The following is a 27,592-nucleotide window of genomic DNA, read 5'->3' as shown; positions in this document are numbered from 1 at the left end:
AATTCAATTTATTTAGCAGCATCTTTATTGCAACAAAGGTTTCGTAATAAAACGCAGCAAAACTAATGTCTCCACTTTACATGATTAAAAGCCATGGAGCTCAGGAGGGTGGGAGGGAGGGAGCCCAATAAACCCACTGGAGTGAGACATGCAATTTTGTTAATGCAAACAGCAGGCACTTCATGTTCTCAAATTAAACACCTGAACTTCTACTGTGCACAACAGCCAAGTAAAAACAGGGAGATCTCTCTTCCCCCTCCAAAGGGGCACACGGGAAGGCCCTACAGGGCCCTGGTACTCAAAACAGGCAGCTCAAGGCAGTGTCCTCATCTGGCTGATGCTTCGGTTACTGAGACTCGGTTATTGCCTTGGCAGAAGTTGGGTGTCACATGCCAGCAGCCTGTCTGACACACGGACACACAGCAGGAACACAACCCACTTCTCCTGGCAGGGAATATGGGTTGGGACCCCCGGGATGGGAGTTTGTGAGTTCTCCATGATTTCCCACCCAGTCTCAGACGTAGGTGCTCCAGGGTTCAAGCATTACCACACCATCCCGCTCAGAAAGTTTTTCCATAGCCTATTCCCAAACACCACTAATAAGTAGGGAATGCATTTTCCATTCTAATATAATGAAGTTAGTTATTTTCAAAGCTTTACTCAGTGCTTTGAGCTCGTTATTCCATTGAGTTTGTAAAAAATAAGCAGTTGTAGGTAGGTACTAATTTTACTTTGTTCTGAATAAAAAGAGACCGTGGCAAACAAAGGGGGTGGGGGTGAAACCCAACAGTTCTGCACATCCCACACTCACAAGGCATCGCTGGAAGCTGCATTAAAATGGGGTGAAAGAACGTGCTTCCACCAGAAACAAGCACAACCCATCCCAAGCACCTCAAAAAGGAGGGAACTGCTGGCACCAACACTCAACAATTGAGTATCTCAGCACTCAGATCCCCATATTTCACATATACCATTAAATATATGAAAACATTCATCTCAAAGACACCTGTGCCACCACCAGGGAAGGCTCAGCCCTGCCCCTGCTCAGAGCAGGTGTCCTGTTGGACATTCCAACCTCTGGTTTGGGAGCCATATAGGGATGGCTTCCTCCTCCAACCTCCCTTGAACGTGTTTCCCCAGGATTTCACTAGTTCTGCTGAAAACTCACATTAACCAAGAGATTTTTTTTAACATGCACGAAGTGACAAAGTATAATCCCAAATATCAAACAGGCTGGAAACCTCCTCGAGCAACATTCCCATCTCCAGGACTGTAAGGTCAGACCAGCACCTCACCATAGGAGGTGCAGGAATACCACTCCCCCTAAAAATATGGATACAACAGTCCCTCAGCACTGACACCTTCCTACCTCTGCAGTCTCGATCACAACAGGCTTTGCCCTTCTTCCCTGGGAATTTAGCTGGAATCAGACTTCATCTAAGGCATCTCTTCTGCAAGAACTACAAAACTCTGGTGATAAATCCTCCAGCACTTCCACAGGATAAGAGAGCACGGGGTCTTAAAGTGCTTAACTACGGTAAAAAGGAAAGAAAATGGTGGGAAAGGAAGAATCCATAATTTATGTTGCAAAACAGAGCAGTTACAGTACATTGTACTTTAATAGCTTTTCGATGTGTATATTTAAAACAGTGGAAGGATGCATTATTAAAAGTTATATGTCAGCACTTATAATCACATCCTGCCTCAAATCCAAACCCAGCCTGGTTTACTTGCATAACATTCAGTTCTTCAGTTCCCAAAAAAAAGCACTGTTTGATGAAGGCCATTTTTGTTCTGTTTTTTTAAACAAAAGGATCGATTTCATCTTAAAAATCATACACATTTACATTCAAGGGTAATCACCTCTAGAAAAAGAACAAAAACACCCCAAAAAAGCAAGTTAATTTAATATTGAACAAAATATAAACAACCTTGGAAAAGGTGATACCATCCACATGTAATTTTATACATATATGTATATATGAACAGATATAGATATATGTATATATAATACAGCATAAACACATTGGGAACACAATGGAATTCCAGAGGAACAGCTTATTCTTGTCTCCGCTCACTGTTGTGTTTCTCCTCTCTCAGTGCTGACTGTAGCACACACCACTGGGATGCTGCCTTTGCCTCAGCCTCAATTAACCACTCAGAGAAGACATTCCAGGAGCTGGGCTCCTTCCCTGCCATGCCCTTCCCAAAATAAACCCATTATTGACCTGCCAGTGGCATTTTAACTGATCCACTTACAATCACTGTGGTCTGAAAACCAGCGAACAGCCCAAACCGAACCTCCCCGCTGCGGAGGGAACATGCCCTCACTGCAGGCCTGTTGGCTTTGGCTCTTTTGTGTGTCCCAAACCCCAGATCCTGTTCTCACACAGGGATTTTACAACCATGTAAGTGCACCAGCTCCCACTGTTTTGGTGCCCAAGGCCAGCAGTTTAACTGGAAAACGACGCGGTTTGATCCGACACAGCCAGACTCTGTTCAATCCCCCAGTTTCGGGATCGAGCTGAACAGCACAAAAATCAAGGGAAGTACAAGGTTACAACATGTGGAGTACTAAGAGTGTAAACACCGAGAGTGATTCCAGATTTTCAGCAGATGAAAAGAAAATCGTGCTCTGCTCCTCTCTAGCACCAAATGAGGAAGAGAAGGAAGTTCTTGGGTTTCTAAGAAAACCATTAAAACTTATCGGAGTCTCAGAGGCAAGTCCCAGGGGTGGAATTTCCTGGATTAAAGAGAATCATTTTGCTATGGATTTCTATCCTAAACGGCCTGTTGCCAGTTAAAAGTGCCCTCACATTCTTATGCTTTTCAGCCAAGCCTGCTGTGTAGTTAAAACCTCACCAGCAAAGCCACTGGGACTGCAATCCCTCGAGGATTTGGGGGGTTACCTGAAGCTGCATGGAAAGGGGTTCTCAGAGACAGCATCAGCATCATTATCATGCTACAGAGCAGTGCTAGAAAAGACCCAGGAACAGAGGACTGGACAGAGCATGAGCCTGGGAAAAAGTCCCTCATACAACAGGAAATTCTATGGAACAGTTCATATTGCCCCACATCCTCTGCAGACCTTGGAATTAAGAGTATTGAATTTTAAAATCCTAACAGGATGCATATGCCTATATCATGCTGACATGAGGGAAAGGAAAGAGTATTGCAAACCCAGCTCCAGAGTGAACATCAGGGAAAAATGTCAGTGGGATGCACTTTGAAGCTTTAAAATTTACAGAGTTTCAGCTCTTTGACTTAAGTTAGTTTGCACCTCAGAATAAAAGATTGTTATGTCCATATCACAGTAAAATATCAACTCACTTCCCCACTGAAATCAAGTACAATCAGGATAGGATCTCAAGCTGCTGGAAGAAAAGAGAATGATTTATCCTGGGGGAGAAGGAATCAAAGAACCTGGCATCAACTGAACTGAATCCAAACCTTAAATTCATTAGGAGGCAGCTTAAAAGTCTTTCTTCTTAAAAAACAATTAACATCTAGATAGGTGATGTGTCCAACTTGTGACCAGCTTCTAAGGAGTGAGACATATCCCCCTCATGAAGCATAAAAGCTATATGATAGCATTTAAAATTAATACAAGTTGTAACCATTCAGGTAAACAAAATCCTGCTGTGTAGTGAGCAAATCATCCAGTATTATGTAATAAGATACCAAGGAACACACTGTAAAAATACATCAATTATGTCATAATGCTTTTAAAAAGTGAAGCTCTGGTGCTGCAGAAGGACATTATTTTCAGCTTCAGCTCCTCCCCCCAGAGAACACCCATGGTACTGTGTTATACCACAGACAGTGGATTTTATTTACAGCTTAAACTTCGAAGTTATTAAATCACCGTACTTTAATTTCCTGTATGGCACCAAATTTACTTCTTTAAAAAAAGTGTCTGTGAGTGTGTGTACATGTGTGTACGTGTGGCAGGCACCAGAATGCAACGTTCCATCCTGTTTGCTCTCCTTCCCTGCACCTCCTCGTCCGGAGCGCAGCCCGTGGAGCGGAGTGGAGGGGTTGGTCACAGGGCCTTCAGGGCAGCGATGTGAGAGCCCAGGTTCTCCTGCAGGTAATACAGCAGGTGCAGTTCATAGTGCTCTCCTGACTCAGGCACCCTGATGCTGTGTCTCTCCTGAGGGTAGATCTAAAAATGGAAAATAAAGTTGTAGCTATCCACAAGAGTCGTGGGCACCAAAGTCTAAACCCGTCCCAGAGCCACATTCCAAATGTCCATGGAATCCCTCTGCATTAACTCTGAGCTAACACACCTCATCCCTCCACTGCCTGAACCCAGAGAGAACCCACTGCACCCCCTGATCCAGGGCTGAGCCTGGCTGAGAAGAGGCAGCTCCTGCCCAGAGCCATCCCGTCAATCTGGGCATTCCCAGTTCCCCAGTGTGGTGTGGGATAGCTGGGCTGCACCTGCCTGACCAGCAGCATTTAATCAAATCCATAACCCTGTTCCACACTGCATGAACACTCCTGCACTACCTCCCAACTGAGACCTCCTTGGGAGCAGCCTTAGCTGCTCATTTGCCCAATTTTTTTTGTTTATTCATAAAATCTTACTTTTAAACAAATGCTCAGCTCAAACGCTACAGTTTTATCCTGGAATTCCAAGCTGCCCTGCACAGCCATGCTGCAAGTTCTAGTTCTGGACTCCCCAAAGACAGACACATCACCTTTATACCCTGGTTCTGGTCTTACCTGTAAGTCATAGGGTTTCCCAGCTCTCACCAAAAAGCTGAGCAGAATACTGGTGTGTGCAAAGTGAACGTTCTCATCCAGGAACCCGTGCAGCAGCAGCAAGCGGTTTGGTCTGGGAAAAGCAAGAGGCAAACAGTTCTAGGCAGCATCCTTTCACAGTCCACACACATCCCTTCAAAAACACTCCTTGGAAAAAAAATGTTTCCATTAAAGGTGGTGACTTCACTGCTGTAAATTGCTCTGGATGGACCAAACTTATTCCTTCTTCCTCTGAAAGTTCTTCCTGCACGTGTGTATCACAGTCAGACCTTTTATCTGTGTATCTTATTTATTCTCAGCAATATTTCCTGGCTTGGACAATGCAAGGACTTAAACCTTGCTTAACACTGCTGATTGTCAGCTCTTTGGTGAGAAAGTCCCTGGTCCCAGCCTGCTCTGCTGTGCTGACACAGCCTCAGAACAGGCAGAAAACATCCTGATCAACTAATTTTTGTTCCACTTAATGTGGCTCTGAAGCGCTAACAACAGCTGAAGATATGTTTGTCATTTCTTTAGACATGAAAGATGCTCTTTAATTATAGCTACTATGAAAGGGATTACATGGAATGGCCTGTAATTATACAAATGCTCATTCCAGTATTAAGTTTATTACTGTTGGGTACTGGTGGGTTTTTTTAATTATTATTTAATGCGAGCATTTGTGATTCCAGGACCCAACTGCCACAAACAGGGAGATAAAAACGTGTCCGTGGGGCTTGAACTTTCCTGGTGGGAAAAGTAGAAGGCAGGAGGCAGAACCAAACTCACTCAGAAGGGAACTTCTCAGCCTGCATGGCCACAGATCCCAGGTAATAGCCCTGCTCGTTGTGCTCCGGGTGGCCCATGTAACGCTCCGTGTATCCCGTGTCGTAGAAAATCCACAGCGTGACGGGGGCTCCGGCTACAGCCACCTGGGAATTCCACAGGAGAGGGCAATGACAACACCAAACCCCTGACTGGGCATGTCCCTCCCTTCCCCAGCTTTATCCTGCTCTAACTGTGGAAAAAGCAAAGCAATGCCCGCCCTCCCTCTCCCAGTTTGCACGTGGCGTGGTTGGGCTATGACCCACACGTGCTGAACACAGGGAGATCCTACAGATAAATCAGAAACAAAACCACCTGCAAGGGCTGCTGAGGGACGTGGATTTTGTGGATTTTTGTGCTTTTAGGTTCATTTGAATATCGAACAGAAACTGGGAATGACAGCTCCCTAGGACTCAGTTACCACCAGCTTGCAGAGAGGCTTGTGGAAAAAAAGACCCACAAGAAAAAAGAAACCACCACAGGAAGACCCAACCCCCCTTCCTTCGCAAGGTAAGCGTTTTTAAAAGTAAAAGTATAACAATCATTATGGATTGAGACAAATAATCATTAAACCTCCCAGTAATATTAAGGTCGGACTTGGAGAAAGCAAGAGCAGCCACAAAGTACAAAACACACCCTGAGAGCAATATCCAGCTCTTCCCACATCTCTGCCTTTGAGACGTGCCCAAAGGCAGTCTGGACATTTATTACAGTGATCTAAAGTCAGGCAGTCACAAGAATTTCAGCACTTCTTCCCATCCCCAGCCTGCCCTCCTGGCTGCTTCAGAGTACACTGCTACGAAGCACCACAGGCAATTTGATCTGGGAATAGATCTGTCTGCAAAGGAATTACTCTCTCAGGGCAGGAAAGAGGGAGGAGGATGAGAAGGAGGTGTTGTTTTTCAGCAGGATGGTTTCTCTTACCTGGTTCACAACACAAAAAGCTCAGCTGGCACAAAGTGGGCAGCAGCTGGGACTGTCTAAGGCACCTTCAGCACAGGTGACCTGAGATTGGTGGAGCTACATCAGCACAGCTCAGTCACTGAGAGCTCAACAGTCCAACAGTTTCAAGCTCTCTTACACAGATCCAGAGAGGGAACATCCATCTGTGCTCAGCTGACTGGGGGGAACAGTTGCTCCTCCTCACTCCCAGCTCATGAGACCAGACTCAGATGTTCCAGAGAAACTGGCCTACCCCAACAGCCCCTCACTCCTCTGCCATGCCAGGCTTCTTGAATGGCAAATGTGTTCTGCCCAAAGGTAGAGTGCACTGATTTCTAGATCTGTTGTCTGTAAAATACCAAAAAAATAACCAAAGCCTGGAAGCCTAATTAGAAACACCACAGAATAACAAATAGAAAAGCAACTTCTCTCTGAAGTCACCCAAATAGAAGACTCTTGAAGAAACTGCACTGTACCCTCACGTGTCCAGAGCAAGCTCCGAGGTCTTTGTGCTGTGAACACTCATGGGAGGTCACACAATTAAAGGAAAAATTCTGTCTGCACCACCAGAGTAAGTACTCAATGCATGAACATACCCTGAAGATATCTGACCTCTGTGTTAAAGCCATGAGGGAGAGGTATCCTCCGTAGGACCAGCCGTGGATGCCGACACGGTCCAGGTCGATGAAGTCGTACTGCGACGCCAAGTACTGCAGCCCTTCCACCTGGTCATCGATCTCTATCTGCCCCTGCGAGGCACAGGCAGAGGCAAGTTCTGCTAGTTACAGGAAACAGTTTCATTCCCACGATTTCCCATGGAAACCACCTCCAGAGCTTTGCTGCCAAAGAGTAACCCACGCTGAGAATGGAAGTGTCCTGCAAATCGCAGCTGGTGGGAGTCACAGCCCCCCTTAGGCACCACTGTGTGTCAGGGCTGCCAAGCTGGAGCTGCCTCACACCTCACAGACCATGACATTTTGTCTTTCCCACACTGAGCACCTTTCCTCCCTCAAATCTCACCTATACCCAGTTCCTGTCCCCAAACCCAGGCAGTGCTGGGCACCTGCACCAAACCAGTGCTTCAGCTCAGCTAACACTGGGACTCAGACCCACCTCTGGCTGAGCACGGAGCCAGACTCAGAGCTCCACTTACCATTTTGTATTTAAAGGCTCCTTCAAACTTGAGCCCTCGGTGGCAAGAACCCCTGTTGTCAATGACAACCACAACGTAGCCTAAGGAGGCCAAAGTGTTCAGTCGGAAATACTTGATTCCTTTGAACCGGTTGTTCACCAGCTGTACCTGGAGCACAAGAGCAGCACAACCACACATGAATCAGAACCCAGAGGTCACCTCTTAATCCAACTTCTGATTTTATTTATATTTCCCTTCCTCTAAATGGTTTATATTTTTATAATGTAAAGTTTTGAAGACCCCTACTCCCTGCTGAATTCCCTCTCCCTGCTATGAAATAACCTCTCTTCCCCCACTCTGTGTCTCAGGTATGAAGAGCTGAACTCCAGTGAGGCACCTGGAAAGGGAGATAGAACTGGGAACAGGGACTACCTGACTCCCCTTTGCCCTAGTTCCATCTTTGCTGCTGTTCTCAGACAAGGGGAAGTGCCTCAATCCAAGACCTGGAAATCCTGACTCCTTACAGCACCTTTGGCCAAGCAGCCACGCACCAAACAGGCAAAATGCCACATGCTGCCCTCAGCATGGAGCAGGAACTGTTCCTGCAGGAGAGCAAGAGTGGCCCAGCCAGCCCACCCCCTGCTCACCACTCACCTGAGGGCCTCCATAGATGAAGAGCACAGTGGGGTACTTCTTCCCAGGCTGCAGGTTGTGAGGTTTGTACATCATCCCGTACAGCGTGAACCCCGTGGAGCTCTCGAAGGAGAACACTTCAGGGGGAATGTAATCGGGAAGAGGGCCTGCCATGGGAGGGAACAGAGAGCCTGGCTTAACAGGGAATGGATGAATAACGCAGCTCTGCTTCAGCCCTGCCCTGTCACCAGTCTCACTGCAATCCCAGCAGAGCTCTCCCATGCTTTCCAGTGGATGTGGCTGGGTCTAGACAGAGACAGGGAATGCCCCAGCCCTAGGTGAGCTTCCTCAGCCCTATCACATTCCCATCCCTACTCTCCTGCAAACAACAGTAACTATTCTCCCCTGACAGCCATTACAGATATCCTGTCCCTTCCTAACCCTCTTAGGTCTCACACATTAGCATGTGGAAAGCACAGCGAGATGATAGGGAACAGAAACACAACAGAAAACAAAGCCCAAGAGCTGTCCCACAATCCCAGGAGCAGGCAGCAGCACACACTGTTTAAGAGGTGCACACCCCTCCCCAGGAGCACACCCGTGAACAGATGCATTGCACAGCGTAAATGAGTGCACTTAAATCCCTTCCTGAGCTAAAACTTGGTATTTTCCATGAGCTAAAATTCCTTCATGGTCTGTTTACACCCATTTGTTGCTGAGCTGAAAATGTCCCTCCTGTATTTCCAAGAACTTCTCACACAAGGCTGAGTTTCAGACAAAAGTCCAGTCACCCACAACAAGAGCAAATCTCAAGCAAGCATATGCTGGGGTTATCTTTCATCCTGTGACCCTGTTTGTCCTTTTCTTGTTCCTCATCCATGCCACTACCTGCTGAATCCAAAATGGTAGCCCAGAATTCCTTTGTCCTGTGAGCTGCATCATCTTCTGACCCTGTGAGCCGGTACAGTGACACACAGTGGGGGTTCTTCTGATTACTGTACTTGCTGATGAACATGTCACAGTCCTGGGGAGAAAAAGAGCATGCCTTGAACTCCTCAGTGCAGAGGCAGAAGTAAAACTGAACATTTCTTTCTGCATCTACATCTTTCAGAAGATGCTTATGGACCAAATTAAAGCAGGAAGTCTGAGCACTTTTGACTCTGAAACGCTACAGTCCTTGGCAAGGCTCATATTAACACTACAAAGCCAAAGATACACTTGCAAAACCAACAGTGGCAGGAGGACCTGGTCACACACCTCCCTTTGGGTAATGAATTCCCAGCTGGATGCCTGGAACTCCAGCCAATGCTATCCCAGGCTCATCTCCTCTGGTCACTGCTCTCTAATTCACTTCAGGAAAAAGAGAGTCAGGCTCAAAGAGTTTCCAGCAATTCATCCTGTCTCCTCTTGCCTGAAGTGACCTGGAGAGCAATGAACTGGGAGGTCAAATCTGGTTTCCAGGGTGGTTTTACACACTGACTGTACAACGTACAGGAGCCCACAACACGGCATAAAATGTGCTTTTGTTATACATAAATACTGCCTTGGCTGCTGACTGATGAAGGATAAGCCTGGTGACAAGGCAGAGCACCCCCAGGCAGACCTGGCTGACGCAGCAGGCGTGGGAATATCCACGTTCTGTCAGTCGCTTCACTTCCCCGGGATTCTCGTAGTTCACAACGTACAAGTGATGCTCCAGAGGTGAGTCTTTTGTGCCTTGAAAGTACACCAGTTTCTTGGCTTCATCCACATAGATCTGTCAGAAGCAAAACAGACAACACATCCCTCAAGATTGTTCCTTGTCAAAGTAATACCCGGCTCTTCTGCCTCCAGGTCTCCCCTCAGGCCCACTTCCATAGTGCTGAGTTGGAGCCCAACAATCTGCAAGGAATAAGCCAAATGACTGTTCTCACTGTCCACAACTCTGTCACAGTTTGCATTTCACACCTGGTTGATCAGCTCTCTCATGTAGGTTCTTTGTTGTTCCCAGTCTCCCCTATTGTTTGCTGTGCTAAATAACTGTCCCCCATTCTTTGTCACTTCCACACTCTTCAGATCCTTTCCCAAATCATGTAGGATATAAACCATCCCAGAAGGAAATCAAGGCAGCAGCTCCCTGCTATATTAAATATTCCTCAGTTGTCCCTTCTTTTGGAGGGACAGCAGACAGCAGAACAGATTCAAACTCAGGTCAACTTGCACATCTCATTCCCCAATCCCATTTCTAACTACCAGGAAGGATTTCCAAGTCCTTTACAAAGACCAAACCAGTAAAACACTTCTATGTGAGCTGCTGTTTGATTCAAATTATCAAAGAATTCATCCAGCTCAGAGCTAGAAGAGCAGTAGTTTGGGGAGCATTCCTTCCCTCCTTGTGCAAGCTGACAAGTTACATGGAACAGAAACACTGGGTATTCTGGCTAAAACCAGACAGGATTAATGGATTATGGTGATCCCTCCAAGAGACCATCTCCCTGCAGTGTGTGTGGCAGGATATCTGTGCAGGAAGAGCAGGGCTTACATTGGATCCATGTCTGCCAAGCACTTCCCATTCCCCACTGGTAATTGCTATCTCCTCTTTGATGAGGCACTTGAAGTCACCTGCAAATAACAAATATAAAGAGATTTTACACTTTAAATTTTTACAAAACATGGTCACAATAATTCTTCTTCTTCCCAAGTTTTTTTCCTAGAACTAAGCCCAAGAGTAACCTGTCTCTGCAGCAGACCCCCAGCTCTGCCAGCTCCCCAGACAATGTCAGGGCTGACGCTACTTAACATTCTGTGAAATATATGTCAAAGGATTCACAGGACTTACTTTTATACTTTTGTCACTTGCATAGAAATAAAGGTTTTACATTTAAAAAACGAGTGGGCAAAGGGAATGTGAAGTGTCAAAAAATGGGCAATTTTGCAACAGGGTGGGGAACAACTGCTTTTCTAAGACAGTCTAATTTCCCTTAGAATGAGGGAGATATAACAATAAAAAAGGTCATAAGCATTCAGAGAAATCTAATCCACTCAGGATATAAGGCTACCTGGGAAAAAACAACCCATCAACAGTTGCATTAAACTAGGACCTCTAGGAAAATTAGGTGTACTTTTTGTGCATGCAGAGTTCAGTAAGTGCCTTTAACACACACCAAGTAAATTAAGTCTCACAGCATGAAACTGCGAATTAAAGGACACATGCTGTGGAAAAGTCACTCTGGGAGCTCTGCACACAGTGACATCCTGCATCTGAGCAAGACCAAACCCCAGCAGTGACGAGGAAAAGCCAACTAAGTATCACAGTATCACAGGCAGATTTTTCCCCCCATCTGGTTTTTGGAAACTTTTCCCTCTAGTCCATAAGGAAGGGTCAGGGTTAAAACTAATGCATGTTGAAAACAGAAGAATTTCTGTTCAAGAGGAATGACTGTACAGGGAAGAGCTTTCCTGGACAACGGCAGAAGTTTCCAATAAGATAATAATTCCTGCCAGTTGGAAGGACATTTATTTCCTCACCAGGCAGCAGCAAATGCCCAACTAAAGCAAAAGGATAATTTCCCTTACTGGGGGCAGGGAGGCCTCCACAGGACCGTTTGTATTTGCTCTCCTTCAGCACCGAGGTGACTTTGTACAGGTGCCGGAATCCTGTTTTACACTCGGAGGCAAAGATGAACTCTATCTCATCTTCCTGGGTTTGGGGGAAAACATGGAAGATATCGTGGATCTGTGGAGACAGAGCAGTGGGTTATTGTAATCAGTCACAGAAAACACCTTCCTCTTGGTGCTCAACACACACCACACAGTCCAGGCTAACTGGGTGCAGCACTGTCTCTTACTGGGAGAACCAGTTACACTTTGAGCTGGGGGGGTCTGCAGCCAGTGCCACATCCCCACAGCTCCAGTTTGTTGCCAGTCTAACTCTATATGGTGGTCACCAAACTAATGAAGTTTTTCTGCACCTGCCTTTCTAGCTTGGTCACGGGGTGGGTCCAGCCCTGCAGACCTCTGTCCTGTGCTGTCTGCAAGCCCTCAAGTGAAAAGTTATTTAAAGAAAGATGAGCTCACGTCATCTTCCCACTCATCAGAACTCTTCCTTCAAGGGAAAACCCTCTGAGGGACTTGGGAGCATTTATCTGCACAGGATGAGCTGCCAGTCAAAAACTACTCCAGCCAGTAAAAATACTGGAGGAAGGAAAACTCACTGCACCATCCCAAAACCATGACACCATTGCTAAGGAGAAAACTTGGTATCATAGAGGGCAGTCACTGTATAGGGACCATTCACTGGAAGGCTTTGTGCAAGTGCTCTCTGTGGAAAGATCCAGCCACCTGCCAGTGATTGATGCTCCAGGCACACCTCCAGTGGCATTCCCTTTGATCCTTGGATCTGTATCTGCAGCAGTGTGAGGAGGGGGCACACATTTTTGCAACAGTAACCAGGCACACCAGTGTCTGGTCAAAGCACAGGCCCTGCTGTTCACCTGCCACAACATCACACCTCAATCTATTTCACCAAAAACAGTAGTTCAAGAGGGAGTTAGTGCTTGTCAGCAGACTCTCAGGACTTGTTCACCCAGTATCATCTTGCTACATCTTTGTTGGCTGAAGAATATTTAATCTGGTGGTGAACAACCAGCACCAAGAAGCTGCAGAGTGTCAGTAACACTGTGGGCAAGGGGGTGCCAAGGACCCCCAGAGCCCTGGGCTCTGCTCCTGCCTCTGAACACTGTGCAGCCTCAAGCAAAGCAGCTCTTGTTTTCACATCCCAAATCTTCCTGTTCTCTACATACTGTTTTTAACAGCAGGAAGCACAGAATATGCACAGAACTTGCACAGTGGGATCCCTCTCTTAGGCAGCACAAGAAACACCAGCGCTGCTCAAGTGCTACAAACTGTCAGAGAAGGCTGAAATTCAAATTCTTACATTTATCCAGATGTCTGTTGTTTCTTCATAAATAATGAAAGGTGTAACAGAATCTGGGACAGCATCGATGAGTTTCTGCCTTTCCATTGCATCATCTTCTGTGGGGATGAATAATGCAGGAGGGATCAGGACGATCTGCAGCCGAGTTTGGGAGCGATCCAGCAGGATGGACCAGATGCTGTTGGGGAGACAGATATTAGAGAAAATAACATGCAACCATGAGTATGACACAGGCCTGAAAATCTCAGCAGACACTCACTAGCACCAGGCATTTTGGGGGAGCCAGGAATGTTCGACTGCAGATTAAGCACCAAGTCACGTGCAAAATTTCACCCACATAAACAAATTTCTTCCACAACACAAGAACCTATTTCACTTCATTTCAATATTGCATAAGCACTGCAGGTTCAAAAGTTTAATTCGTTCCATTCTCCCTGATTTGAATTGTGCTTCAAGGGAGAAAGAGAGGAGAAAAATCAGAGGGAATAATGAAGCAGAAAAATCTCAATTGAAATTTCAGGATGCTTGTAAAAATACTATTGCTTTAAACCTACACCTGGCAGAGAATAACACTGGCACCTCAGTGGATTGGCAGCAGCCCCTGCCATATTCTGATCGCTTTGCATGTAGCTCTAACAATAATCCTGCAAAAAGCAGGATAATATAACAAATGTATCCCTGGACTCCTTCCACATTTGAGGGGGGAAAAAACCTAAAAATGTGAAAGCCATCTTTAGATTCAAAAACTGGAGGAGTGCGATTCTGGAAAATCATGGAATCATTTAGGTTGGAAAAGACCTTGAAGATCATCGAGTCCAACCATTCCCCCAGCACTGCCAAGCCCACCACTAAACCATGTCCCCAAGTGCCACATCTACATGGCTTTTAACTCCCTCCAGGGATGGGGACTCCACCACTGCCCTGGGCAGCTGTGCCAGGGCTGGACAACCCTTTTGGTGAAAAACCCTTTTGGAGAAGCTTCTGGTGAGTTAGAAACGCTGTACTACATCATCTACAGGGTTAAAATGACATGCAAATGTAAGTAGCACTTACAGCAGGTTTTCTGATCAGTAAGTCTGGTCAGCAGGGATGGTCCAGTGGTTAGGGCTCTAGCCTAGGGCCTGGGGGACTGGGCTCATTTCTCTCCTCAGCCACAGACTTCCTGCGTGACCTCTCACTTAACCTCTCTGGGCTTCAGTTCCCCATCTGTAAAATGGGGACAATAGCACTGCACTCTCTCTCACAGGGACGCTGAGAGGACACACACACCAAAGGCTGCGAGTGCCCAAAACCAAAGCAGCGGGGCCAGGGACCAGGGAGAGAGACAGCGAGGAGCCTGGTTTGGCTTTTGGAAAAATGGTCCCCTTTGCACAAACGAGTTGGTAGCAATGTAAAAGTGAAAGCAGGCTTAAGCTGGAAGAAGAGAGAGACCGCTACAATCTGCTTCTGACTGTATCACCCCAAACCCTCTGAGCAGAGACAGGAGTAACATACGCACTATTTTCCTTCTGGCGTCCACCCAGCTCTAGCAATGTACTCTACTCCTTCAAAGAGGATCTCGAAGGGCTGAACTAGCTCTTTATCCACAACATCTGCAATCTGTTGACAAAGCAGCAATTCAGTGACACTGAGATGAACCCCCACAACCAGTTTTTTCATGCACGATGAGAGTCTGGACACAGAAGACTTTTTCTGTGCAGCTCATGCAGTTGAGATTGTTCAGCCTTTGCAGCACAGGGGATTGAAGCCCATCTGTAGCCAGACACCAGCACAGCAGGAGAGCTGCACTCTACCTGTACAGCCAGGGCTGGGACCAGGGAGCCTGGATGCTGCTCACAAATCCATCCTTCATCTCGGACAACTCACTGGAACTCTCAGTTCCCCTCTGGGAAGGGGAGGGGGTTTGTACTGAGGGTGCTTTTATGGGCAGGTGCTGAATGTCCTGCATGACCTCCAGTTATTAACGTGCTGCAGTCTGTTCCTGCTGGGACTGGGAACAAGTTCCAGTGGTACCCAAAGGGTCCTGAAGGCTTTCCCTGCCTTTGTTGGCTGACACCAGCATCACTGTCCCAACAGGTGACTGCTGATAGCTGAAGGGGCTGAAGAGTAGAGAGAATCCCAATAATTCTGTTACTGTATCTGTTTGGTAAGATTGATTTCCCAGCTGTCCAAAGGTCTTGGACTGGGCTATGGAAATTTCTGCATCTGTTAAAAAATCCCAGGGCAACAGCAAAGTTCATCTCTTTCCACATGGTTTTGTAAGGTGATATATTGTCTTTGCAATCAAATTTTCCCAATATCTGCAGCCAATCGAGAGATCAGTCACAGAAGGTCTAACCACCCACACCTAAAATGCTCTGCTCTGCAGCTGGGTTTTTACACCAGTGGTAGGGAAGGAAAGCACAGCCTTGAGAAACACTGCTGCACACAGATACCAGGAATGAGCTGAGGGCACTGCCTCCAGAGAAGCCAGTAAGCCATCACAACCAAGAAAGTGCCTTTGTACTGAACTGGAAAATGAATGTTACCAAAGAATCATCACAGCAATTCTATGTATTTGGCAAACAAACAGAACAAAGACTTACTCTGCCTTCTGCATTGATTGTCACCTCAGAGATCTTGAAAGTGACCTTTGGATTTGCTGTACCTGTAAAAACAGATGTGACCAGTCAGGCACCAGCTGTTTGCTGGGATTATTGTGGTGTTACTCACACAGAACTGGAAAAGGCAAACAGCAGAGTGCTCTTTGATCACATAACCTCCATGCCTGTGTGAGACAGCACAGAACCAGGCAGGGAACAGCAAACATGAGGAGATTTAGTGGATTGTAATCCTGCAAACATGCTACTGTCACAGTCAGCCTTCTCTCCCACAGTCAATGGATGCAGGTACCAGCTGGAAGTAAATGCTCAGGGGTGATCAGTACAGCAAAGCAAGCTCTGATTGCCTGTTTGGCTCTTATTCTCAAGGTGGTACATAGAAAATGACCCAGTGCTAAAAAGCATCTGTGAAAATTAACTGTGAAAATTAAACCTAAAAGCCTACTGCCATCACTGGTGCCATTTAGATAACAAAGCTCCATATTTGTGTTGATCAGTGAAAATCTAAAGTTAACTCTTTCCACAAAGAAGCAACTCATCCTGCTGTACAGCCCCTGCCCTGCTCCACACAGGAAGAGGGACTTTAAAGAATAAATCCACTGCCAGTTGATCCACAAGGAGTCACATGGCAATTCCATGTACTCTGAATATTCTCAGTGCTGCTGTGAAGTACTCTCACTTCACCAAACCTCATGCACTGAGGTGAAACAACTTGCCTTGGATCACAGTGCCAACCTATTTAAGTCCTTACTTCTCCCAGGGAAGAATGTTCTCCACTTCCTCAAGCTTTACCTTCATAACATTCCACAGGAAAAGGCTGTTGTCCCTGCAACTCACACTGGAAGCTGAGACCCACAGACTAAAACCTTTATTTGGGCTTTGGTTAGCTCAGTTTCTTTGCATTGAATAATTTCCGAAATCTGGGTGTCCACAAGCACCACAAAACCCACAGGGAGTCACCTCTTGCTTCCCAGGCTCACAGTGAACCTTTCCCTCTCCTCAAAACAAGTAGTAAATGGGGAAAAATAGAACACTTTTCCCAGTGGATCAGGGCATCTGCAAGATCTGAATGAATTCTGCAGCTTGGAAAGGTCACCCAAACAGAAGATATTTGTCCAAAAAATGAAGATTTCAGCAGTGAGGAAAGAGAGCAAAGCACTGTTATCTGTGAGCCACATGCCCTGCTGTGACAGCAGGGACATCTCAGAAGGGTCAAACTCTTCACACCTGACTGAATCAGGCTTCAGCAGGTCTGCTTAAATCCCACTTCCCTGCTTCCAATGGCACTCCAGTTTATGTCTTCAAGCCTGCCTTCACCTCTTTTTGCTGAAGTCTCCAGATCATACATTTTTCAAAAATATGACCACAGGAGGTTTTCCTGGCAGGCTGCAACATGCTGAGTTTGCTGCTCAAAGTCCAAGAGCAATCCTGGAGAACTGACTCCTTCAGAACTTGAACTGCAAGGGCACTGCCAGCAGCTAAACAGAAACCCTCCCAAAAAACCAAAAGGCTGTCATTCTGCAGCTGTTCCCTCAGGAACACGGGGTTGTAACGAGAACCAGTTCCTCAATAATTCAGATCTGCCAGGATCTGAGAGAGCAGCTCCAAAATCCTGAGCATCAGAGAGGGTTTCTGCCAACTCCTGACACCCAGACAGAGCCCTCGTAACCACAGGGCTGCAGCATCAGCACAGTCACCAGTGACCCATCTAAGCTCTAGAGCAGCTTCCCCAAACATGTTTCCACCACTCAAACACATCCCTGCTCTAGGTTTGGAGAGTCACTGCTGTCAGGCACATGGAATGAAATTCCACGTCTCCCAGACACACAGGGATGTAAAGCTTCAGGCTCTCACCAGTTTTGGGGTACCGGAAGGAATCTGTTCTTCTTGTCTCCAGCATGGGGGATGTGACATGGATAATTTCCACCTCTGACTCATCATTTTCTTCATAAAGAATTCGAAGGACTTTACCCCCATCCAGTGCTGTAAATGAATTAACATTGCAGAATTAACAGGACAGCTCTCGTTATCAGTTATTGCAGGCATCAATTATCTCAGGAGCATAAGCAGATTGGAAGGAAGAAGAAAAATCCAACAAAGCCTGTGATTCATGTTTCATTAAGCAAAACTCTGAGACTCTTACAACTCCCACCTCTGTTGTGAGAAGGGAAGTCTATTCCTCCAGTGCTCACAAGGCCCCTGTAACATACCCACTGCTGACAGCTCAAAAGAAATTATAAGGTTTCCATCTTGCATAGAGACAAGTAACAGAAAAAAAAAAATAACTCTGCCCTGGACAGCAGAGTAGAGAAGTCACTGCTTGTGCCTGCATCCACCACACTTACTTGGTTGTGCCTTTGGGCACCACCAGTAGCCAGTGTATCTGTCAAACTCCTCCTGCAGCACAAAAGTGGCCACGCCAGCAGATTTTGGATCCTCCTCAACATTGGCCAGTTCTAAAAAAACAGACACCAAAGAATTAGTTTGTGATGTGCTGTAGAACCAAACCAGTTCTGCATTATACCAGACATGACCCGAGTTCAACCCCCTGGGAAGAACTACACGATAATAAATCTGACTTCTCAGCAGATTTGTCCTCTGCTTCCACCCTTCCCTGTTGATTTATTTAGGGAGGATTTAATCCTCTCTGGCATGGCAGCTTCCTTTAGGAAAATAAAGCCATCCTCCCCTCTTACTCCTACCTAATCAGGTTCTCAATGGGTCCAAAAAGATAATGTTCTTTCTACCTGAGCTCAGTGAGGTGGAACCACAACTTTCAAGAAAATCAAAGAAATAAAAACAAACCAAACCTTTCCTGAACAACTGAAACTGAAAACATCAACATTCAGAAAAATGAAAGCACCAGTATTTCATTCCCTGTACAACCCAAAAGTAACAGACTTACATAACACCTCAACATGATGACATATCCATAGGGCTTCAATATTTTTCCTGTTACCCTGGAGGTAACTTAGCAGCGCTCCATAAATAATTATCATCTGAGAAGGAGTCATTGCTACAGTTTATTTTTACTGTACTTACATAATATTTTAATATTTAACATTGAATAATCTAAAGCATTATTATAAAGTGTCAGGAATTTTAATTAACTAAAATTTAAATTACATAGTTTAAGTACAAAATGTAATTGATTTTTAAAAAGTGTTTTATCCACAATTTCCCATGTTCTTTCTTCTTAGTCTAAAATAGAGTTGGAGAGGGTAAGAAGTGAGGACCCAGGTCACTGAGTATGAGGGGCCAGCAGAACCCCCAGTGCTATTCAGAAACTGCCTCAATTGTTTTTCAAAGTCTCTGCAGCCTGACAGAAACTTTCCTCCAGCTCTATTCCACCCACAGCTCCTCCACACAAAAAAAGGCTGTTCCAGTAAAAAGCAATGTGCTGTGTTTCAGGAGAAGAGCCCTTCCATATGTACCCACCAAACAACTCATTCTGCCAGATTCCACAGTGCAGGGAAAAGAATCATCCCACAGTATGTGCACCAGGGGAACCGTGTAGAACGTGACAAACCAGGTGGGATAAACAGTGGCCACGACCCCGATTTCAGGAGAACCTTTAGTGCCATTGCTCACTTCAGTCTGGCAAGAACAAGTGCAGAGGAGGTGCAGGGGTTGGATTCAGGGTGCATTAATTACCATTGTGCACAAAGGTCAGCCTCCTCTCCTCCCTGGATTCTATATTGGATATCCAGATGTCGTTGCAATGGATAAACGCAATCCAATTTGGATCAGCTGGACAAAGCTTGGGATCCATCCGGATATTTGGACAACTGGTCTCTACCAGGATGGGTCTTAATGGCTGTTGCTGTTTGGAATTTAAAACAAAAAAACAAACAAACAAAAAAAGCAATGATAACACATGAACACATGCACCAAGTAACCTGGATTTTCAGAAGGCCACAGCAGTGGGGACACTGACTACAAATACATGTTTACAGATAAATCTACTCCTTTTAAACACATGAAAATACCATGCAGGTAATTTATAGGGAAAGTTGTGCTTGTACCATGGTTGCACAGGCTCCACCAGGGCTCTCTCCCCACTGCTGAGGATCAGCCCCAAATCAGAGGGCAGCTTGTCTAGAGAATCCTGGCACACTCTTAAAAACAGCACCCTAAAAGGGGCTGGCAGAACATGCAACCTTGTCCTCCAAAAGCAGCTCAGGGTACAGTAAATTCCCCCTGACAACAGGGTTAGACAGACACCAGGCATCTGCTGTAATGATAAGAAATTATTTCAGCTTTGAAGTCCAGCTTCAGCACCAGCAGAGTAAAGGCTGCTTGTTCTGCAAGCTGTACAGCCAAATGGTGTAACACATCCAGCACTGCCCCTGAACAGTGACCTGGAAATGCAGCTTGGGGAATGAAGTTGTCTCTGATGTGACTTCTGACTCCATGAAGAGCAGGGAACCTTTTGTTGCTTTTTATGGACATTGCTAGTCGTGAAAAATAATTTAAAAATATCTGCTGTCCTGCCTTGCTGCCATGGTTTTTACCATTTCTTGTAATCCTCCATCTGAGTTTCTATGACCATGGAAATGCGTCCCTGTGGAGGACTTCTCCATGTTTCCAGGGTTATCAAGGTCACTTGCAATAAGTGATGATGATCACGCTCTCTGCTCTCACTCTAAGCCAAAGGAGCTCCTGGTCAGAGCAGGGAGACAGAAGAGGAGCAAACTCACAGTGAATCCATGAGGGCCTCCATCCTTCACATGATAAATCCCACTCCCTGCCTGGAATAAGAAGGTGCCACTCTCCCGGTGATAATCATAGGAGGCAATCCCGACGGTGCCGATCCGCTTCCGCTCCCGCAGCAATTCCTCTTCCCGGGAGTACATCCCATAGTCCAGGATGGCCTGAAAACAGGCAGAGAACACAATCACACCTCTGCTCTGCACGCCCCACTGTTGGAGCATCCCTGTGTGCTGAGTTTCCAGCAGCAGATGGCTGTGCAGACTGCCTCCTCCTCCGGAATCCTGCTGCCGGCTGGGAGCCCACTCCTGCTTTGCCTCTGCCATCAGCACTCGTAGGTGCAGGCCATGATCGGATCCCACACAGCCGTAAACCTGACAGCCACCCCTCCCTAGCACACCAGCATTGTTCCCAATATTCCTGGTATGACAAGGATCAGCCTGAAGGTCTGTTACTTCTGGAATGAGCAGGAGAGGCTTTGCTCATGTTCACAGACACACAGCGACTGGTCTGGTGGGAGGAGAGCGCAGCTCGGGTTTTATGTCTGGCTGACAGCCCTGGGAGATAACATGGGGAAAAATACACCTCATGCCATGTGGGGTTTGTCCCACCGCCTCCAACCTGCCACGCTGCCTGGGATGGGATGGTGCAGGCTTGCTGTGTGCAGCAGTGAAAAGGGAATGCACGTTGCAGTGAGTGGGAAAGGGATGCTCTGCTCCACATGAGTCACGGAGCCACCGGCTGATCCTCGGGGGAACTATCACTTCCCCTGCAAGACAGCAGGGAAGTGATTGGAGACTGCAGGCTCCTCCAGCAATCCCCAGGATCTCACAGCACAGAACTGGATGTAAATTAGAATTTTCCATCTCTCTCAGCAAAGGAGGAATCATCCAGCACACACAGAGGCTATGACTCCAAACAGGAGAAAGCTGTGCTCGGCTTCGGGATGGCTGCAGGGTTGGCCAAGTGCAAGGAGAATCTTAAAATATTTAAGACAATAAACTTCAAATTTTAATGATGGCTTACAGGTGCAAGCCCGAAGCCCACGTCCTTGAAGCAAAAAAGAAATGATGACTCACTGGAAAAAGATCCAGAAGAGGCTTCCAGGAAAGCAACAGGACGGCAGCTTTGTTTATGGTTTTGGGAATTTCAGAGTAGAAGAGTGTGTTCTCCCTGTTCTCCCCAGACATTGCTATGGAAAAGGAGGAGAAAATAAAGACAAAAGGTGTATTAGCTTTCTGTTAATAATTCACTCTGACAGGATTTCCAAAAAGTTTCCCAGGCCCTTCCTACAAGAGAAAGTACTGATGGTCTCTGCACTGCAGCCCCACTCTGGGAATTCCCTGTTTCGCAGAAATGCAACTCATGGAAAAGGTAGAGGACAAGGAATTACACCCAGGCTCACCCCACTCTGCCTGAAGCATGACTGTGTCTTCCTGCTGCCCTTTTATTCCATAAGCTTTATAAATCAAGGAGGGCCTTTCTGCCAGATCCTCTGGTGGGATAAATGATGCAGCTCGTGTTTCAGAGATAATGGAAAAAACCCCACCTTTTAGGGAGGTTTGAATGTCCCTTTCCTGCTCCTCTCCCACAGTGCTATTCAGATTTCTGAAGGCTCCTGCCCAGGCACATGGGGATGAGCCCAGAGGGAGCCAGGTGTGCTCCAGGGAAGGCCAAGCTCAGGAAGCAGCACTTGGGAAACCAGAGCTCACCCCAGGGGCTCAGCCTTAACCCCCCTGTGATGTGCTTGAACTCAGCACCATTCAAGGATTATGATCCCCATCCTCTGAAAAGGGGAAAAAGGGACAGACCAGCAGTGTTCTGGCCATGTCACTGCACAAAGAGCTGGTGAATCACAAACCTGAGCTTAAGCAAAGCAGTCTAAGTGGTGAGCAGTGGGGATAGAACATGGCTCTGGCTCCTAGGCCTCTGCTCCAGCCGTTGCTTCTCTCCCTAATCCAGGTTTTCATGGATTCATGTTCAGCTAGTGCAGCTTTTGACAAAAGCATTCCTCTCCCACAAAGGCTGCTCCAAAGAGCCACCCGGAGGGCTGCTCACAGTATCACTTGCAGAGCCAAATCACTTCTATCAAATGAACATTAATTAGTGAAGCAATGCCCAAGTGAGGCACCGAGGCCAAGAACAACAAACTACATCAAGTTTTTCCTTATCAAGACCAAAAATGTTGAGAAAAGTATTTACTCTTTGAGCTGCCCCCACCCTACACTGCTATTTATTCCCCACAGGATCCCTGGAAAACCTGCTCCATCGGCAGCTGAGGCACAAAGGGCTTCTAAAATGACACATCATCGCTGCTTTGGAAGGAAACTTTTAAGGAGAACAAGGTTCTACCCAACATCTGTCATTGAGAGAGGAGATCAAACCTGCACAGCTCTGGGAGAGGGGTGAGAGAAAAGGGACTGAACAGACTTCCAGCTTGGGAACACTTGGACAACACTTGGGAACAGAGGATACTTCACAGTTCTCTTCCAGCTCTAATGGGTCACCCCCCACCCATTCCCATGGGAAGTTACATCACAAGTTTTAAGGAGACACTGAGATCACGATCCTGACTTTTGCCCAGCCAGTGTGGCCTGGAATCCCTTTTGGTTTAACTGCCAGAAATCCCAGCTGTCAGGAGCAGTCAGAGCCCCACAGCCCCGCAGTGACAGGGGCTGTCACAGCTTACCCAGATAGTAGATCCTGTCGGAATGGGGACCTTCAGGATCGTTTTTCTTCACGAATGTAAAGTCGTGAGGGGCTTTTGCCATCATGTATCCATGATACTTCCGCGTGTCCGTCAGCAGTTTCCGGAGCTGGCTCCAGGAATGCCTCTCCACATAGAAAGGTTCCAGTTTTGGCTGCTCCTCCCTCGGGACCTGCTCCTCCCGACCCGCGGTCTCAAAGATTTCCAGCGCCGGCTGTTCAGTTTCCATGGCTGCTGCCATGTTGCATGTTTCTGGAAGGACGGAACAGCACAGGGTCAGCTCCAGGAAACCCCCACTGCAGACCCCCAGCACACCCCACAGCAAAGAAAACCATCGCTCCACGTGGGGAATAAACCCCACAGCACAAGGAAGAGGGAGAGGAAAGAGATTCCTGCTCTGGAAAACAAAGGCACCACTCGGCCCTTTGGAACGGGAGTGAGGACTTCATGGAGACACAGATTTATGGCTGTTGGCCTTTCCCACACCCTCACATACCAACTGCTCATTTTAGTTCATGAAGTGGATGAATTCTTCCCCTTTAAGCTCCTCTCTGCTCCTGCCCCCCCTGATCTGCCCAAATGCCCCCTCCCTGCACTGCTATGGGAATGGGGGATGACCAGGAGTGAAGCCAGAGCAGGGACAAACTGCTCAGAAGAAACAACAGCAGTAGTTGCTGTGAAACTATCAGGCCATTCACAACAGCTGCACGTCCTTACTCCCATTATTCTCCTATAATTTATTGGATTTGCTTGCACTTCCTTTCAAACAAAACTCAGAAGTGTCTAGAAACGACCACCACTATTTTATCACCCCGGGGCCACAACTGCAAACACCAGGAGAAAGAGGACACTGTGCAAAAAGCCTTTCCCAGACAGATTTATCTGCAGCACAAGCCCTATCCTGCCCAGCAGGTTGTTTATGGAGCAGATATCTCCTCCCGCACTCAGCTGTGCTTCACCAAGTGTAGCTGAGCTGGCATTATCAGCACAGATGCCTGGCAGGAGGAAATCAAGTCCTCCCACTGTAAATCCCAGACCTAAGGGCAGCTCCAAAATGATCCAGGCCATAAACTCCTGCCACACAGTTCATTCCTGGAGAATCCAAGGTGTAGGATTGTCAATCCTCAAAGAGAGGGGGTTCTATATATAGGATGGAAAGACTGCACTAATGCAGCCTAAATAAAGCTCTTCCCTGGAGCAAACAGGCTCTGAAGGATCCCTGAATCCCCAGGCCAGGGCTTGGGCAGCTGGCAAAGCTCCCTGGTGGAGCAGCTCTCCCACGGCACCACTGAGACACCTCAGGGGAGTGACAAAGACACGTCCCACACCTTGGCCCAACCCCATTTGAACACAAACTGCCAAAAGCAAAGCCCAGCAGGTCTGGATCCACCTTTGGCAGCACAAACCCAACAAACAAAGGTCTTTCTTTTGTCGACGCTATTTATAGCACAAATACCCCAGAATAGAACAGCCCTGTACAGCTGGAGGGAGGGTCCGAGGCGTGCCCAGAGCAGTGCTGTGCACAGACAAGAGCCTCCAAACCTCAATCACAGAACCCGTTTAATCTGCACGATTCCAACAAAGAAAAGTCTCCTTTCCCCACCTACACCCGAGTGCTGCTGCGTCTTAACCCGACCTACTTCTCACAACAAAAGAGATAAAAACCGAACAGGAGGAAACGTTACCGAGCCGATAACAGCGAGAACGGGCACCCGGCACGGGGGTGTCGGCCCGGGCTTGTGCCCCGGGAAGATGCCGGAGGGGTCCCCACGGCCAGGAACAGAACCCAGGGGTCCCTCCACGGCCAGGCACGTCCCAGGGGGGACCCCCAAGGCTGGGAGCAGATTCTGGGGGGGCGGTGGGCAGATCCCGGAGGTCCCTCCACAGACAAGGGTAGATGCCGGGGGAAGCGCCAAGGCCGGGGGCAGATCGCAGGGGGGACCCCCAAGGCCGGGAGCAGATCCCAAGGGTCCATCCACGGCCCGGGGCAGATCCCGAGGGAGCGGTGGGCAGGTCCCAGGGGAGTCCCCCAGGGGCGGGGTAGAGGCCAGGCCTGGCCGGGGGCGGAAGGCCTGGCCGCCCTAGGTGAAGCCCCCTCCTCCCGCCCACCCCAGGGGCTCTCCCCGGCGCGGAGTCCCCTCTCCGCCCCGCCCCAGGCTCCCCCGGTACTCACCCCGGCTCTTCCCGGCGCTCCGCGGGCGCTGCTGCCGGGCCGCCCCGCCGGGCCGCTGCCGCCGCTTCCGCTTCCGCTCCCGGGAGGGGCCGCACAGCGCGGCACTGGTGAGGGCGCCGCCTGCCGGCCAGGATGACCGGGTTGCGGGGGTGCGACACCCACCCGGGACACGGGGACAGGAACACGGGACACGGGATACGGGATACAGGACACGCTCCTCACCCCTTGCACGGGGGCCGGGACTTGCATACACACTGCACAATTAACGGGGGTCAGGTCTTGCAACCTCCCCCGTGCGCAGGGACCCCGCGGTTTCAAAAATCTCGTGTGTTTCCCCCCCCAAATGCCACCATTTCCACATGGACACGCTGCCCACAGCAGAAAAAAAAAAATAATTTCCCAGCTGCTAATAACGAGTGTTCAGCACGGGGCACCCTCAGGCTCCAGGGCAGTGATTCCCACAAAACACCCCCAGGTCCAGAGCAATGAGCCCCCAAAACATCCACATGTTCCACGCAATGAGCCCACAAATCACAGGCTCCAGAGACATCCCAAAACACCCCCAGGCTCCAGTGCAGTCAGTCCCCAGACACTCCTCAGGTTCCAGTGAGCCCTCAAAACACCCCAAGGCTGTTTGAGTCCCCCAAACATTCCCAGGCTCCAGAGCAATGATTGCCCCAAAACACCTCCGGGCTCCAGTGACCCCTCAGCCACTCATTTCTCTGCACCTGAATTTCCAAACCAAAGCCCCCTTTTGTCAAGTGAAGTCTTTTTTACCCCCCTAAAACTCAGAAAAAACAACTTTGCTGCAGGTGCCCCCTGCTAAATGCAGGTGCAGGTGGAATTCCCGGGTCACACTGGGACCTGAAGGCTGTTTTTCCCCACAAGCTGCCCAAAAGGGTATCTGGGGTTTGTGTTCCCAAATCAAGCAGCCTGGAGATCATTGCTACAGCTCTGCCCACCTTCTGCAGTAGCTGCACAGCCCCAGGGGTGGCAGAGGTTGGGAATCCAGGGCAGGCTGGGGCACGGGGTCTGTGTCTCCCACTGATGTGGAGATTCACACAGAAAACCCTAAGGCTGGAAGAGGTTGTGCCAAGCTGGGATGGAGGAAGAATGGATTCGCTGCTGGAATGAGGATGGCCATGGGCAAAGGGCTCTTGTATGAGCCGCTGAGGGAGCGAGGGGCATCATTTTTGGAAGTATCACCGTAATCAGTGCTGTCACTTTTTAGTCTTTTTATCACGGAATCATGGAATGGTTTGAGTTGGAAGGGACCTTAAAGCTCGTCTTGTTCCAGCCATGAGCAGGGACACCTTCCCCTATCCCAGGTTGCTCCAAGCCCCATCCAACCTGGCCTTGGATACTTGCAGGGATGGGGCACCCACAGCTGCTCTGGGAAGCCTGTGCCAGCGCTGGGAGGTCTTGGGGCACGTAATAATGGCAGTGTAGGAGTTTAAAGAGGTTGGAGCACACAGGATTGGCATTTTCTCCATTTCTATCCTCCTCCCCTGGTCACGGCTGAGATGGGGTTGGTCTCTTCTCCCATGTAAGAATAGGACAAGAGGAACAGCCTCAAGTTGCACCAGGGTAGGTTTAGGTTGGATATTAGGAAAAATTCTCCATTGAAAGGGTTGTAAAGCATTGGAACGAGCTGCCCAGGGCAGTGGTGGGGTCCCCATCCCTGGGGGGGATTTAAAAGCCGTAGAGATGTGGCACTTGCAGACATTTAGCAGATATCTGGTCAGTGCTGAGGGAACAGTTTACACTAACACACTAGTGCCTTCTTTCCAAGGACACTGTACGTTCCTCTAAAACCTGCTGTGGGCTACTCGTTTACTTTGTTTTGATCAAGTTTCACACATTAAAAAAAATGATAATGCTCTCTACATGTAATTTTTTTCCATGAACTTTTTAAGCATGAATACCACTATAGGCAGTAATTTTTTTTACATATCTATCTATCTATCTATACACATACATATACACACATATATTACGTTGCTCCCAAACTCTCCTTATTTTCTCAATAATTTTCCCTTATTTTCTCAATAAATGTAACCAAGAGCATGAAAATGCACCAAGCTTTCGGTTTGGGAGGGGTTTTCCAGCCTAAACGACACTGCGATTCCTCAGCACGGCAGGCTCAGAGCTCCGAGGGTTCTGAGGGCTCTGAGGGGGCTCGGCCGCCCCCGCCCCGTCCCGCGCGCAG

The 27,592-nt window shown here is 47.9% G+C and overlaps 1 protein-coding gene across 7 annotated transcripts; it reads right to left on the bottom strand.

Moving 5' to 3' along the window:
* Positions 1 to 2: 2 nt before the first annotated feature.
* Positions 3 to 27,480, bottom strand: DPP8 (dipeptidyl peptidase 8). Of its 7 annotated transcripts, none has more exons than XM_027644467.1 (20): positions 27,462 to 27,480; positions 23,193 to 23,462; positions 21,583 to 21,695; positions 20,494 to 20,667; positions 19,448 to 19,616; positions 18,139 to 18,249; positions 17,648 to 17,776; positions 15,779 to 15,840; positions 14,692 to 14,792; positions 13,194 to 13,371; positions 11,834 to 11,993; positions 10,800 to 10,879; positions 9,882 to 10,034; positions 9,167 to 9,302; positions 8,300 to 8,445; positions 7,667 to 7,813; positions 7,110 to 7,262; positions 5,536 to 5,678; positions 4,729 to 4,840; positions 3 to 4,165 (listed from the first exon to the last, which is right to left on the bottom strand). In XM_027644467.1, the coding sequence occupies exons 2-20, from the start codon at positions 23,449 to 23,451 to the stop codon at positions 4,043 to 4,045; spliced, it is 2,649 nt and encodes an 882-aa protein (XP_027500268.1). In that variant the 5' UTR covers positions 23,452 to 23,462; positions 27,462 to 27,480; the 3' UTR covers positions 3 to 4,042. The 7 variants fall into 7 exon arrangements, with proteins under 7 accessions (XP_027500268.1, XP_027500267.1, XP_027500266.1 ...); XM_027644466.1 differs by lacking the exon at positions 27,462 to 27,480 and adding an exon at positions 27,372 to 27,389; XM_027644465.1 differs by lacking the exon at positions 27,462 to 27,480 and adding an exon at positions 26,346 to 26,366.
* Positions 27,481 to 27,592: the final 112 nt, after the last annotated feature.

The sequence above is a fragment of the Corapipo altera genome, unplaced genomic scaffold, assembly GCF_003945725.1.
Source record: "Corapipo altera isolate COAL_440 unplaced genomic scaffold, ASM394572v1 50, whole genome shotgun sequence".
NCBI classification, from domain to species: Eukaryota; Metazoa; Chordata; class Aves; order Passeriformes; family Pipridae; genus Corapipo; species Corapipo altera.
The sequence above is the reverse complement of the archived record's forward strand: the minus strand, read 5'-3'. Positions and strand labels throughout refer to the sequence as shown.